General features: G+C 42.0%; 1 protein-coding gene across 1 annotated transcript in view; it reads right to left on the bottom strand.

Moving 5' to 3' along the window:
• The window catches only part of SEMA5A (semaphorin 5A), a 340,395-nt gene that overhangs the window by 281,116 nt on the left and 43,182 nt on the right, over nt 1-16,097 (bottom strand). The window contains exon 2 of the mRNA XM_023513080.1: nt 2,474-2,673. Coding sequence (XP_023368848.1) covers nt 2,474-2,597 — 124 coding nt within the window. The 5' untranslated portion in view covers nt 2,598-2,673. The remainder of the gene's footprint in view (nt 1-2,473; nt 2,674-16,097) is intronic.

Raw genomic sequence — 16,097 nt, 5'->3', positions numbered from 1 at the left:
ACCAATTTCACTAATAAATATAGCTGCAAAAATTCTCAGCAAAATCCTAGCCAATGGATTACAGCTTATCATCAAAAAAGTCATACATCATGATCAAGTAGGTTTCATCCCTTACAAAAATATTAAATGATGTTTTCTGGAGGAAATATGGTTTGAAACACTATCTATGGTCACAAATGGCAGAAAATAACTTAAGTATCTCTCAACAGGGGATTGTTCATAGACTAGGGTTTGTCACATGGTGGCATGCATGTCGCTATGAAAAAAGACTAATGTAAGTCTCATTACTGCCCTAGGGAAGAGGCTCCAGGACATACTGTTATGCTAAAAAGCAATGCATAGACCCAAGTTTATCCCTTTATCTGAGAGATTATGAATACATGCTTGTATGTACTTGCATGTGTACTGCTTGGGTTATATTACAAAAGTGCCTAAACCACAGCATTAAGTAAGTGGTCAGCTAAGCGCAGAGAACGGGAACGTGGTAAAGAAAACTGGGAGCAAAGTTAGTGCCCTCACAACACTCCTGTTTCAATCATTTGGCTTTGGAACACTACATCAGAACTTAGTGTAAATCTTAAGAATCTCTAAAAACTGAAAGCCAAATTAAACAAATGAAATTAACTGGGTTTTGGGTTGGTGCCATAACAACACAGGAGGAAATTATTTCAAGTGATTTTAAAGCAGTAATTTTTCTTGAATTCTTCAGTGAAATGCAGACTTTGAGGACCAAAAGAAGAAACAACACATCATCAGAAAGGGTTTTCAGTAATCAGAAACAACTAGAGCTGCAGAGAACTGTTACCCTGAAACTACTGAGCAAGTTCCCCAGGAGGCAGAATAAGAGTGAGCTCAGCCTACAGACACTCGGGACACTCCAGGGAGAAATGGGAGAAATGGAGATGTGAGATGAGAGTAGTGAAGATCCTGGAATCCTGGAGACTGGGTGGAAGTAACAGAAGAAGCTTATGGTGTATTTTGTTTATTGCAATGTTTTTCTTAGCACTGTCTCCCCAAAAGGCCTAACTGTGCACACCTCTAATGCTCAAAGCAGCCAGACCTGGGTGACTCCCAGATCCATAGAAGGAAATGGGTGAAAGCAGTGGGAACAGCCCATTAACCTAGAGGGTAAGAAGCTCTCAAAGATGATTTGAGGGTGTCAGAAGAACTCAAAAGGCAACCTCATGAAGCTCCCCTGGGCTGGAAATGCCACAATGTCACCATTTAGAAGGACAAAAGCTACATGGATTAAAATATAACAAATATGTGGAAATTCATGTGATAACGACTCTAATAATAAAAATAAATAAAGCAAATATAATATCTTATTCATACCCCTTAGGTGACCAAAGTTTAACCAGTTGGAAGTTAGAGAACTACCTTATTAGTCTCTTAAAAAAAAAAAAAAAAACACCCAGCAGTAGCTACATGAGCTGTACTTTCAGGATATTCAAATAGCTGATGAAGGACCATTAGTTTAGATAGCTGTATCCTGACCATTCAATGACGAAAATAAAATTAGACCATCTTATCCTTTGTAATAATGCTATTGTGAATTCCTTATTATAAGAGTTGTAAACTGAAATATGATAAATAAAATTACATGATTTATTAAATTTGCTTCAAAATAATTTGTTGGTTGTGTGATAGAGCACGGATGGGGACTTAAATAAATGATGTAAAAAAATGATGGGCCATGAATTAATAAATGCGGTTCTGGGTATTCCTTAGACTATTCTGTCAATTTACACATGTATTTTAATTTTTTGATATACAAAGTTTAAAAAAGTAACAAAATAGAAAAGAATTTGTTGTATGAATTAGAATTATTAAAATCCATATCTGATTAATCATATTTAGGTTGATAATATAACTGCAAGCTCCTTGAATATGGGGACAAAGGCTACTTTTTTTTCCCCACTCTAAATGCTCCTAGTACCTGGGGTGGGAGGGAACTTAGCTAAATACATTTCCATGAATGCAAGAATAGAGGAGTGGATATGCAGACTACGTAATTCATCCTACAGATGTGTGGAAATACTGGAGACCTTCAATCAACCCTGCTGCTATCCAATGCTGAATAGACAAAAATCTAGGTTTTGTGTCAAGACAGGCTTTGGAGGAAATGCCAAAGTGAACTCTTGGTGCTTTACTTGGTTTTCTTGTTATTTGTATGCATTGCATTTTTATGCCCCAGTACAAATGCACAGGAGGCCTGCAGCCCCTGTTAAGTAAAGACGGCCTCAAATAATGGGATTTTTCTACCAGTGGCCATCCCTGTCTGAGATCCTTCTGGGGATAGTGATCAGTTTCTGGGTGTGAAATTCTTACAAGAGAGGACTTTATAGCTTTGCCTTTACAATGCCTAAGAGAAGAGTCACAAAATGCTACAGCAGGAGTGATCCTATTGTCCTGCTCTGTGCAATGTGCCATTAAGCAGCGGCTTTGCAGTCGGACCGTGTGCGTTCCTTACCTTTGTAGGAAATGACAGGGTGCTCAGCTTTCTGGCACTGAGCTGCACCCTGTGCCTCTGGGTGGGCGAATCTCCACAACCCCAAACTTGAGAACAGCCAGGCGATGACACAGGTCCCCCTCATGGTGGGTGAGGGGCTCTGACTCTGGGTGCTTGTCTTCTAAACAGAAGTGTGTCTTCCCCTCATGTGTAGGAAGTGCCTAAAACACACAAACAAGAAGCACCTGGTGACCACGAGTTCGGGTTCAGGGGGGCTGGGGTTTGGTGAATCTCCATCACTAACCTTAAGGTTTGTGAAGGTGTCTGGGAGTTGAGAGATTAGACCAGCAACTTTACCTGGGCAACATTTCAGACTGTATGCGTATCTCAATATGTACCTCTCTTCCGGCCAATACTTTTATGAGATAGTCTATTTATTATAAAAGAAGAAATGTTCAAGTTTAAGCTCTACACAATCATCAGTCACCCCTAAAAAAATGCAGATTAAAAGTTGTGATGATCTATTGGTTTTTCCCTTAGACAACTCTCCCACCCCTTCATGCAAACACAGATCTCCATATGGAAGCTCTACAAATCCCCGCCCATCCCTTTCTAATGCCTTTTACAATAACCTGATTAATAGTGTGCTATCCAACTTTTAAAAGTCGTCCATATTTGGCAAATTTAACCTTGTTAAATTTGTTAAATTTATAGATGATCTGCCAGCAAAATTTCTGGCTAGGGATCAAGTGTGAGTCAAATAAAATGTATATTGGGCACCTACTGGGTGAAGGGAAAGCACTGTGCTGGGAGCAGCGAGACTTTAAAGATTATGGACAATTTAAAAGATTAACAAGCATTAAAATAAAATAGGCTTGTAAAAATAACTATGATCCAAGGTGTTAGCAAACCTTATAAAGAACAGGAGTGCCGTGGGAGTTACCCGAGACTACCACTGTGACTCAAGGATGGGTCTGCGGAGAAGTTTAATACTAGAGAAGAAAGAGGATTTCAACAGATGGAGGTTTCTGGAAGGACATTCCACCCCAAGGGAGGAAGGTGGAAAGGCACATTGGAGGGGCAACAGCAGGGGTCTGCAGCATGACTTGGGAATGGTTTACTGCCCGTGATCCAGACCCCAGAGGACATAAAGGGAAACAGTGCCATTTATACACTGAGAGGTGAGGTCTTTGTTTTTAGGCAAAAAGCTGCCACAGTGCGTTGACATTGGGAGACCTTATTAATATTAACGAGATCATTCTCATAACAGGAGATTGGGTAGAGAAGAGCACAAAGGTGGAGAAATTGATGTGAATCTATCGCAATTGTTCAAAAGGGAAACAAATGGAGCTGTGACTTCTGGGGGGTGGCACCGTGAATGAGAAGGTAAACACAGGACACAATAAATGCGGAAAGGAGAGTCTGGAAAACTGACAATGACAGGTTCTGTCTGAGAGGTCAGTCTTTGTCACACACACCCCAGACTCTGGGATTTCTTTGCTTTATCCAATGCAACAGAAGGAATGCTGTGCCAGTTTCCAAGCCCAGGCTTCATGAGCCTGGCAGTTTCTCCTTCCCATCTCTAGAACACATTCTCTGGGACACAGAGACACAGGAGCCGAAGCCCAATGACCCGAGACTTCTTATATCAATAAGCTTTTAAATGATGTGGCTGGCAGGTAGCAATTTGCTCAGCTCCTCATATATCCATCCCTGCTGAGGCGCCAGATATCTGAGTCAAGCTGAAAGCCCCTGAGGGACTTTAGTATCTACTGCCCAGTGGAGTCCTCTCCAGATTCTTGACCCCTCAAAAATGTGAAATATAATAAAATGGTTACTGTTTGAATCTGCTACATTTGGAAAATGCACAGCAAAAAGGCACAGATGGACTCAAGACAGATAATGTGAGTGACTTCAAGGACGGTGATGCCATTCCTGGGAAGAGGATAATCAATGGATGGATTTTGTTTAGATGAAAATAGGATCATTTAGTTTCATGCATATTAAGTTTCAGACTCTGAGTGAATATTCAGGGAAATGCAGCAAACTGTTGAAAAACCTGGGTTGGGTGCTCAGCAACAAACAAATTTCAGAGGTATCTTACATGGCTTGGAATGTTTATCTTATGTTGTGTAGATGTGGTTGACATTTACCCAGGGGAGGCATGAGAATTAGAAAAAAATTAAAAAGACTAAAGAAAGGTATTTTATTAAATGAAGAAGTGAATACACCAAAATGAGAGTAGAGAACAGAGATGGGAATGTCAAGGGAGGGTGATCAAGTTAGGGTGGAGGGCTGAAGGCACACCTTTAAAAAAGATTACCCGCTGGTTGCACCATGACAGGGCAGAGCAAAGACCACTGGCTTCCCTCAACAGTCAGTGGTCATCTCCTGGGGCAAGCAAGTTGAGCAGAAGAGAAAACAGAATCCACTTAGCAAAAGCCAAGAAGGAACAGAGTGGAGGGCAGTGGGATAGAATGTGTGTGGCCAACTTTAAGTGATCAAGAAAACTTCAATGAAATCAGATAAGCACTAAAAGATGTGAATTAGGAAACCTTAGTATAGAGAAAACAGAGAATTAAAAGTGGCTTCTTTTCTGAGACGTGGTTAGTGAAGAAAAGACTGTATGTTAAAGAGAGGAGGGGATGGGAAAAGATCAAGAAAAAACTGAGATGAGAATCTATTGGTGTCCTAGCAAAGGATGTAGAAGGGATGAGGTCTGCCTTTAAATGAGAGCATTTACAGGAATCCACAGTGAGATTTCAAGATGTAGAAGGTATTAATTTGAGGGTACATCACATTCCACAGTCTGTATTTTTTGAGTTGGGGAAAGGTAGGAGAAAAAAGTGATGGTATAATTTTTAAATAAGAGTAGAAAAATATTGGGTGAATTTCACAGGAGTTGACCAAATATGAACAGATCTGACTAGAAGTTCAAAGATTCAGCTGAGTTAGTCTCTCCCTCATCCAGTATTCACTGAGGGCCAAATGCATACCCACCTCTCTGTGCACTTATGAATTTGCAGAGGAATTGAGCAGAATGGATAACTCAGAAGCAATTGTGGAGTGGATATAGGAGGCATAACATGGTACTCAACCAGACTAGGAACCTCAGAGCAGGTAGAAGGTTGGGGGGTCCCTGAGAACATAAGGGATTCTAGAATGTTCTCATTGGCCAAAATGTTCAGGTAGGGCAGAAAAAGAATGAAGGGACTGCAATTCAGGACACAGCAAGTGTGCAGCTTCTGTAGGAGCAAAAGACCCTCAGTATCAGGGGGATGGAGAGGAAACCAGGGGCCAGAGGCCCATGCACCCAATGGTCCATGATCCCTTCATAGGCATAGAGTGCTATGATTGACAATGGATGCATAAGTGCTCATTCTTCTGAGTCATAAAATTAAAAGTATGATTTTCACTCTTGGAAAAGGAGTCACTATCCACAAACTTGAGGCCACTCCAGACCTCAAGTCTAGAGGACACTGGAGGACTACACATGAAATAGTCCATCTTTTCATACTTCCTGACCTGGGATGTAAGACATAACATTTCATTAAATGATATGTTTAAAAATATTTATACTAAATACTTGTTAGAGGTGTTTTGGGAGTAATTTAGTTCTCTTAAGAGTAGGGAGGTTTGGGGGACCCATACCAGTCCACAGCACCACATCAAAACAGATCAGCAGTGATAAAGATAATACAGGAGGGATGATGGAAGTCCTAGTGAACCCTCAGAATGTGCTCATCTGTGGCAGGCGTGATGCCAACCGTTCACGCCCAGGCCTGGCACCTGGCAGCCAGACAGAGTAGTGTCACTGCCCTACCTGCTCTCCCCAAAGCAGCCCAGCAAGGAGGCGGCTTGGAAAATTTCTGCATCTTGAGCTCCAAAATTGAGCTCAGATCAACTAAGGTCTAACAGTTAATTCTTCTCCTGAACTTACTGTGTTGATGTGATAGGTCCACGCCAACACAGAATTCCCCTGTTAACCATGAAGCCAGCCACATAGAGCTACTTGCCATTGGGACTGTCCTCTGTACACAGTGAGCCATCCACTTTGATCCCTGCCCTGATATCTTCACATCCTCCACAAAAGGAAGAGGACAATAACACAAGTGCCTGACACATCCTTTCCCTAGGATTTGGAAAGTGACGGTTAGAGAAGGACATGCCACGTCAGGGGAAAGGACAGCTAAAATTGAACATGTAGCTTCTGGGTGATGATATAAAATTACAGGTTTGCCATGTGAGGGAAGCACATTTAATTAGAATAGGTACTTTTTAGAGGTTTATAATTTTCAGACTAAACATGTTACCTTTTCTCTTAAAATACAGGTCCTAAAAATTGTCACCCTGGCTAGGTGACCTAAAGGAGCATGAGCAATCTTCATGGAGAGATGTGGGCTTTTCAGAGCATCCTCCCAGGCATGGCTAATGCCGTGAAGAGGCTTTTACTCTAAATAGTCTCAGCCCTAAATAGCAGGTCCCTCCTTCCTGGAATCCACAATTCCATCTTCCACTGAATCACGGAGCTCTCGCCTATCAGTAGTGTGGGAGGAGCACATTTATACCAGGCTTTTAGTGTACAGCTCAGCACGATTGACATTTTAGCCCATAATTCTTTGTTCTGGGGGATGTTCTATGCATTCAGCAGCATCCCCACTTTCCACCCACGAGATTCTAGGAGCAAACACACCCCCCATTTGCATAGACCAAAAATGTCTCCAGACATTGCCAAACTGTCCCTGGTTGAGAACCTCTGATTTACATTGCATACATATCACAATACCTGTCTCATCTGAGAAATTAAATAAGCTATCATCCCTTGAAATGTTATTCAATGTATGCTCATATAAATCAGCCAACTGAATTTGTGTTGAGTCATTTTCAGCAAAGTTTCAATAAAAATGAAAGTCATGTTAGTTATAACTATTCGCTAAATTTGGGAAATACATTGTAAAGGAATTTTCAAAGGATCAATTTCAATACAAGTTGTCCTACTGTCACTCTACCACCCCTGGAAAACTAAAAATATATCAGGTGAGCTACCAGGAAAGCCACAATTTCGCCAGTGTGTAGATTTATTACAGAAGGACAATTTGGGCTACAAAATATGAGCATTTTTGTCACATCTACTTCAAAATCCTGAGACCATTTAGTTTCCTTATGTGGGAGGATCTCTTTATAAGCCTGATCTAAATAAGTACAACTCTGTACATAAGTGTTTGTGCAATAAATAACATTTCCCTTTCACACCCACGCTGCAACCGAATAGGCTTTGAGGACAGAAAATAACTGTTCCTTTTAGAAAAATAAAATAAAATAAAATGCTGTCAGATAAAGAAATCAGAAGATTGAAAGCATACACAAGGAGAACAGTATCTAACCAGTTATTAACACAAACAGATCTAACTTAAGCTTAATGCACTTCTTTTCAAGGGAGGCTGGGTTTCTTCCGAGCCATAATCCCCTAGGAAAGTTGCATTTGACCACATTTATTGACACAATTCAGGGTCCACAAGGCCCTCCTCATGGCACCAAGGACTTCCACTGGTGAGGGTACAAGGAAGTCCCATGGGTGAGGTGACCCAGTGTGGTCACCTCCAGAGAGGTCTCAGGAACCCATGCCCCACCCGTGCCACAATAGAATAGTCCCGCCAGTCAGTGTTAGAGGTGACCGCTGCTTATGTGTCGCTTAACTATGAGACGACCCAGCTTCATGCAACGGGAGAAACACAAATGGCCAGGACAGGCAGGACAGGCGTGGATGGCACTTCTCAAACACTGGTATTTGCATTAGCTCTTTTCTTCCTTGGCCTCCTCCAGGGGATCAGATGACAACTGTTCACCTAGAGGCTAGCAGCATCCCTACCCAAACAGACAGCAGCAGAACCCCAAAGAGCCATCCACCCAAAACAGCCCCCATCTATGCACCCTGCACAGCCGGGCATGGAGCCTGGGGCACAACTGTCAGCTCCTGACAGGGAGATCCCCCTGCCTTGCTCAAAAGCTCTCAGGATGTCTCTTTTGCTTTCTAAAGAAAATACCAGCCATGCCTTTTCATGAACTGTTAGTAGTTACCTCTTGGTCACCCCATCTTTACTACTTGCAAGGTAAAGCTCAGTCCTCTCTCCACCCTGGCCTACCCAGGTCCTCAGGGGAAGCCACCTGCACACAGATCTGCACCTTTGCTGGCACTGCAGGCCCCACACCTGCCAGGTCCCCTCTCCCCACCCACACCCACCCTGCCTTCTATCTGCACATCTGCGTGCAGCAGCTGCCCACTCCAGCCAGAAGCCCTGATGTGATGATTACAGTGGCTGCCACCTCCCTGCTTCCTCATCAAAGCTGGCCTTGTATAGACACATAACCTTTTATGTGTCTAAGTTTTGACTAGGTTTTGGTCTCCTTTTTACTATAAACAATCCACACACAGTTGCCGTGCCAAGCCTGTACGCGCCAACATGCTGACTTGGCCACCCAAATGAATCAGAAATAACAGGGCCAATGTCCTGGAATTCGCCCATCCCTTGCCCCTGAGAAAGCCCCATTGTGGGGTGGCTTAGTCCCTGGTTCATCTGAGACAAGAAATGAGTCAACGACTCCCAGAATTTGGAAGGTGAAGGAGGAGGTCAAAGTCATCTAGTCCCGCCTCGCAGCTGAGGAGGCTGAAGCTGAGTCAAGTGTGCGGGGCAGGCCACAGCAAGACGGGCCCGGCTATCCCTAGAGCTTAGGATTCTACAATGTGGCCTCCCTGCCCCAGCTTGTAAAACCACACTCTCGGTACCACAAGACCAGATGGCCTGAATCACCCTCGGAACATAGTGCTGTCTCCAGAGTAAAGAACGAGGGATGAACTCAAGGCACAGAAATGGGAAATGTCTCCAGAGGTGTCACTAACATAGCCACAGGGAAGGATGCCATCTGTGGCCAAGGTACAGCCTCCAATAGCCCCACACCTCCAGTGCACAGCTCCGAGTAGTCAAACGAGTGAAAATCTATTTTTAACGATTAAGCAATAGAAATAGAAGCAAAGTCCAGAAACATGGAAGGAGGAACTCCCTCCGAATGCGGGAACACAAAAGCTGTGGTTCTTGCAGAGTACAAGCTGAGGTGTTCAAAGAAGGAATACACCATTCAGGAGAACAGAAGCCTTTGGTGTGTGTCCAAGGCTGGAAGGAAAGCCGTGAGTGAATCCATGCTCTTTCCTCACCGCAGAATCAGATATTCTAGGGACCGTGCAGGAAACAGAATCAAATGAAGATCAATAAAACAGTCAACTCAAGTTTATGCACAGTAGTGAAACAGATGCATCTAATCTTTTCCAAAAACAGTAACTGAATATTTATTCTTTAGGAAATACAGTGAATTAAATTTTTCCTTTTTATTATATCAAGCCTATACAAGGAATCAGGATGTTCCCTAAACATACCACGATCTTCCATTTTTACGTACATTTTTTAAAATCATACCCTTTTAGTGACATTTTCACCCATATACCTAGACTGCCAGGATACAGCCAAAGGAGGTTTGTCATAAATTAATTAGAGAAACCTTTTTAGGTGTGTGTTAGTGAAGACGTGGAGATTCCTGAGCACAGACACAGGCTCCTGCCACCTTCAGGTCACCGAATGAGAAGTTGGCTCAGTTACCCACAGACTTTGATCAGATCCGAGCTCAGATGAGATGGAATTTTATGGCTGTATACAATGACCTCACGATATAAAATGGAGAAAAGCAAACATTAAACTATTCCATACATTTCAATAATGGTTTGGCTCCAGTGACCTTATTTTATATCCCTCTTCAAAGGGAATTTGTGATTCTACTTTTTCTTTCTTCCCCTGGTTTGGCTCCAGATTGTCTGGAGGAAAGATAAAAATAAATGAGGTCCATTAGATAAAATTATTATTTACAAAAAGGTAATATTAATTTTATCTGTCAGCAGGTTTTAAACTAAGTGAAAGTTCGTTCAATCTACTTCTGTGTCAGCGAAATCAACAAGAACGCCTTCTAAGAACAAAAAAGAAGAAAGCGTCAATAGGGGAGCCTTCATGGTAACACAAACTATATAGAGTAGTGTCCAAAGGATTCACCTAGAGACATTTTCTCGAGGCAGGAATGTCATATGGACAGACTAAAATGACCGGGTTGTACATGACGCGGATGGTGTATTAGCCGAGATGGATGGCACTGGGAGTGCCGATCTCTCTCATGTCCATACAAGGTGCCAAGTCCAACAAGCAGAAGCAAGCTGTCAGAGAAGGGAAGAAGACGGCCACCATCGTCATCAACACCAGCAGTCATCTCCTGATGGACAAATCCAGTGAGCTGACGCAACTGAACATCTCCATGGCATCTGTGGCTACTGATCTTTTCTCTTGAATATCTCTCCAAATATCTCTCAATTCCCTAACAGATTAACTCCTCAATCTCCCTGCATTTCTTCTGCATCCAGGACCCCAACTTCTCAGCTTTCCTTTATGTGAAGGTGCACTACAGTCTCTCCGGAATGTCCATTTTTGGCCAGTCTACACCAGGGGTCCTCAAACTTTTTAAACAGGGGGCCAGTTCACTGTCCCTCAAACCAGTGGAGGGCCAGACTGCAGACCCTGGGATGACTCGGCTGCTAAGCAGGACAGGCAGCGGCAGCAAAAACACCCGGCGGGCCGGATAAATGTCCTAGGCCGGCTGCATGTGGCCTGCGGGCTGTAGTTTGAGGATGCCTAGTCCACACACTCTTAGTCCAGTGGCTTCCTCTCCAAACGCACATGATGGTGCATACTTTCTAAGATCCAGGGACTCCCAGGTCTGCAATGCTCTCCCACACTGCTGTATGTAATCTACAACCATAATCAAAACAGGTGTCTTCACATAAATCAGCCCCTTCAGAGCAAGAACCTCATTGTCTGTCTTTACCAGCTGCCTCCTTCCTGTCTGCCTCCTTTCATGGCCAACTACCTGTTACTCGGACAGCCCACTCATAACCCAAGGGCTCACCCCCCATTCCTTCCCCTGCCGCCTTCCCGAAAACTCGCGCCTCACTTAGTCTCTATTTCCTGGCAGTCCTTCCCTGACCCATATTTAGAATCCAAGCTCTCCTCTACACTCTGACTGACCTCCTGATTTTACTACTTTTGCAATTTCAGCCACTTTCTGCGAGTTCCCTGCCTCTAGTCCCAAGGAGCCTCCTCAGAATAGTTTTCCCATTTTCTCCCATCCCCACCCGGTCACCCTGTGCATTAACACTCAGGTCTATTACACAGCTTATCAACCACAATTACCTGTGTATCTGCTGCATTCTAAGACAAGGCTGTGAAAATCTCAATCTCTGGACAGTACTAGACATAGGGCAGACAAACAATCAGAACCTGAGGCATGAATGAACAGAGAAAAAGAAGGCGAATCCGCGGGTACCACTCTACTTCCTTATAATGTTTACATGACCATTAGAAGACTATTCTAGTTCCATTTTCTTCCATGAATCCACCATTCATTGTCACAGATGTTTTATCCCTCTATTAAAATTCTCTTAACATCTGGTCCAAATACAAGGATTCCCATGGTTTTGAGAAATGTCCTTTCTGTATGTCATAATTTTCCAATTAATGGTCAACGGGATGAAGGGATAGGCAGACAGGATTGAAAAAAGGAGGTCTCCAGGGCTTGGAAACATGAAAGCAGACAGAAGATAAAACCAAATGCATGAACCCTGAGGGCTTCGGAGAAGTTATTCCAGCACATAATTCACTGGAAGCACTTGAAACATCACAGGACAAAGAAATGAGGATATTACAATTCATAGCAGGCAGAAATTTATTAAATTAATTATTTTAGGTTGAAAAATATAAATGCCTTGATATATTATCAAATAAATTTATGAAAAATAGATAGCTAATAAACTTAGAAAAAGTAGACTAATGAAAAGGGCCCAGATTTGGTGTTTTCGGATTTTGATTAAGAATAACAATATCTTACAATACCTTCTAAACTCAAGGACCAGATGTGTCAGGGTTTATGCATCTGAGTTAATTCAAATCTGTCAAAATCTTTGGTCTTAAAAAAAATACTAAACTTTAACAGCACTAATATTATATTTTTGGTGAGTATATTAAAAACAAGAGTAGAAATCCACACTAAAATAAAAATCATGAAGATACGTCATACCAAAATCAAAGATTTTACTAACTAGAGAATATTGAAGTATAAAATACAAAGTAGGTTATGTATAATATTCTTATTCTCCTGAAATAAACCTGTGAGATGAGTATTATCATTCCTCACTCATTCTGCAGAGGTAGAGATAAGACTTAAGGAGGTCCTACAGCTATATAGAACAACTAAAATTTTTAACAGGTGAGTACTTGGCCCCCAAAGATCTGGCTGTCTTGAAGATACCATCCTTGGTTTCTGCAATGACTGTTTATTGCCTAGCGATTGGGAGATGTGCTTGACAACATGGCATCTGGCTAAAGAAGTAAGTCAAGAATTTATTTCTATTTCTGCCGACTTCCTATTAGGTCTGAATATGTACTTCCTTGGGGACAGAAATTTCACTAAGTAACTTGCTGCAGCATCATTCACTGATCCTGGGGCCAGAGACTTCACTGGCCCATCCAAGTTAGAAGAGGACCATCCCTTACAGAACCCGCACTGGCCCTGTCAGTGTTGTGTGCTCTGTACTCCCTGCCGGGGCCTCACTCAGCCCCATGACTTGAATAGCATCTATAGGCTGGGGATATAAGTCCACATCTTGGCTCCAATCTGTGCCTCAAACTGTAATTTTCACCTGCTTTTTCACTTCTACCCTGGACTCTACCAACTACTGATGGTCCTTCCCCAAATCTGCTTCTGCCTGTGTACTCCCTGTCCCCCCTGGAATTGTTTCCGATTTCTCTCATTTCCCTACTGGACACTAAAACCATCAGTAAACACTGGCATTAATTCCTCACAATGCACATCACCCCCTCTCTCCTTCTCTCACTCCCACTGCTGCAATCCCACCTTACGCCATCCTTAACCTCATGCTTCACTTTCCATCGTCTGTGTCATGGAGATAAAAAGCATAGCTTAAAGTTATTATTCATTAATTTGAAAGAATGTAGACCACTTACTAGGAAGCCCTAAGATGTGTTGGTAATTATAAATGCATAAGGATTATGGGGGGGAGGGAATAACAATTCTGTATAAATTTGGTAGGAAGAAAAATCCCCAAATTAGTGCCTGCTGAAAAAGAGACAATAAAAGCAGTTCAGTGTTTACAAAGCGCTGAGAGAGCTGCCTGAGCCTAGGAAAATTCGACATCTACCCTGGAAATACAGAGAACACATGCAGAGAGGCAGTGTTCATAACAGCAGGAAAATTAGAAATAATACAGGCGTCCCCTGAGAGAATGGCAGTTTCACGGGACATCCTATCACAGTGAAAATGAATGGACAACAACAAGATGCAACACAAATAATTATTAGAAACATAAAGCTGAGAGAAAAAAGTCAAGAATACATACATCAGACAGTAAGCCAGGATTTAATGCCAATTTGAAAAAACAAGCAAAGCAAAATTAAATAAGATCTTCAAATAGGTAAAGTTATATAAATAAACAAGGCAAAAGCAAATGGAAACTTCACAATATGCTAATATGAAAATGCATAAAGGGCGTATGAACAGATGTATTTTCCATGATCAAAACCCTCACATCACAATCCTTGGGCCCCAAGGTTTCCCAGCTCCATCCTTATGCCTAGAACACGCTCCCTATTGTCTCTATTACAACCTTATCCATCATCTGACACCCATATCAAACACCAGCTTCCCCACTGAGAAATGGTAGTGACCATTTCCCCACACCTGCTCAGGACACTGTGCTCGGGGCCCTCAGCAGGCCCTGTTTACAGAGTCTGGCTTCCTGCAAGCTTGTGACCCAGAGTCCCTGCTGCGTAGTAAAGCCCCTCAGTACCCACCACATAGGAAGTACTTACTGTTTGTTGAATGAATTGACTGACCAACAACAAATGGTGGAAAGAAGTGATGGCCAATGTGGGAGGAGGTGGCAGAACCAGCAAGTTTTGGAATCATGGGAATTATGTCAATAAAGTGTAAATAAAATGGAATAAAGGCTCAGGGTAGAATTTACCAAGTGAATTTTCTTGTTTAAAATGAAAAAAAAAAAGCAAAGTTGCAAGTACTCACATCAAATAAATCATGGCATAGACACATTATTAAATATGATTCAGCTTATAAAACCAACATAGCAAAATTCTCTATACTATAGATATAAATCCAATAACAATGCTGAGCGGAAAAAAATAAAGTGTAGACATTTGTTTATCTATAGAGAGATAAAGAAGAGAGAAAGAAAAATCCAATTTTCTTTTTTTTTTTCACTGTTCGAGGTTTATTGGGTAGTTTAGTTGGTATGACATTTGGGTAGTTGGTTGCACTGTTTATGTGTAGGTCTTTCTTTTTATATGATATGGCAATGTACACTACTGATAAATACAGTACACAAAATAAGATCCTTTAGAACAGTTATGCACAGGACATGCAATGTTGGATTTATACATTAGATCCCCGGATGTGACCGATTGGGAAAAGGCTGGACTAGGCATGTTGGGTGAAGGAACCAGAGGTGCTATGACACCAGTAAACACACATCTGGGGTGAAGGGCAACGTGTGCCTCATCGGCAGTGTTGCCTCAGCAGTGGCAGAACTGTTTGTTTTACACTAATCCGTTTAGGACTACACAAGGTAAGGTTCATCCAATATCAGGATACAGCTGTACGGTTTTGGGGTATTTTTGGTGTCTTCATATACATTTTGAAGTACTCTCATCAAACTGGTTAACATAGCCTTCATGTCATTTTCTTAGTCATTGAGTTAAGACATTCATACTCTGCTTTTAGAAAGATTCACTTGTACCCTTGTAGGATAAACCATAGCGGTGACCCCACCAATCACCCTCCGTCTCCCATTCCACCCCCTTTCCTTCCCCTCTCCCACCCCGCTTCCCATATTCTAAGGCTATAATTAGGTTATAACAATCCTATGAAAGCTATAAATTAGTTTCAAAATAGGGCTGTGGACATTGGATACTTTTTCTCCCATTCTTGAGATACTTTGCTAAGAACAATTTCCAGTTCCATCCATGTAAGCATGAAGGAGGCAAAGTCTCCATCTTTCTTTAGGGCTGCATAATATTCCATGGTGTACATATACCATGATTTATTGATCCATTCGTGGGTCAATAGGCACTTGGGCTTCTTCGATGACCTAGCAATTATGAATTGGGCTGCAATAAACATTCTGATACAAATGTCTTTGTTGCAATGTGATTTTTGGTCTTCTGGATATATACCTAATAAAGGAATTTCAGGATCAAATGACAGGTCTATTTTAGTTCTCTAAGTGTTCTCCAGATGTCTCTCCAAAAGGAACAAATTAATTTGCATTCCCACCAGCAGTGTGAAGTGTTCCCTTTTCTCCACATTCACGCCAACATCTCTGGTTTTGGGATTTTGTGATATGGGCTAATCTTACTGGAGTTAGGTAATATCTCAAAGTAGTTTTGATTTGCATTTCTCTGATGATTAAGGATGGTGGGCATTTTTTCAAATATCTGTAGGCCATGCACCTATCTTCTTTAGAGAA

The sequence above is a fragment of the Otolemur garnettii genome, unplaced genomic scaffold, assembly GCF_000181295.1.
Source record: "Otolemur garnettii isolate 467f Iridium unplaced genomic scaffold, OtoGar3 scaffold00033, whole genome shotgun sequence".
Classification (NCBI taxonomy): Eukaryota; Metazoa; Chordata; class Mammalia; order Primates; family Galagidae; genus Otolemur; species Otolemur garnettii.
Note: the sequence above shows the minus strand (reverse complement) of the source record. Positions and strands in the feature narration are given on the sequence as shown.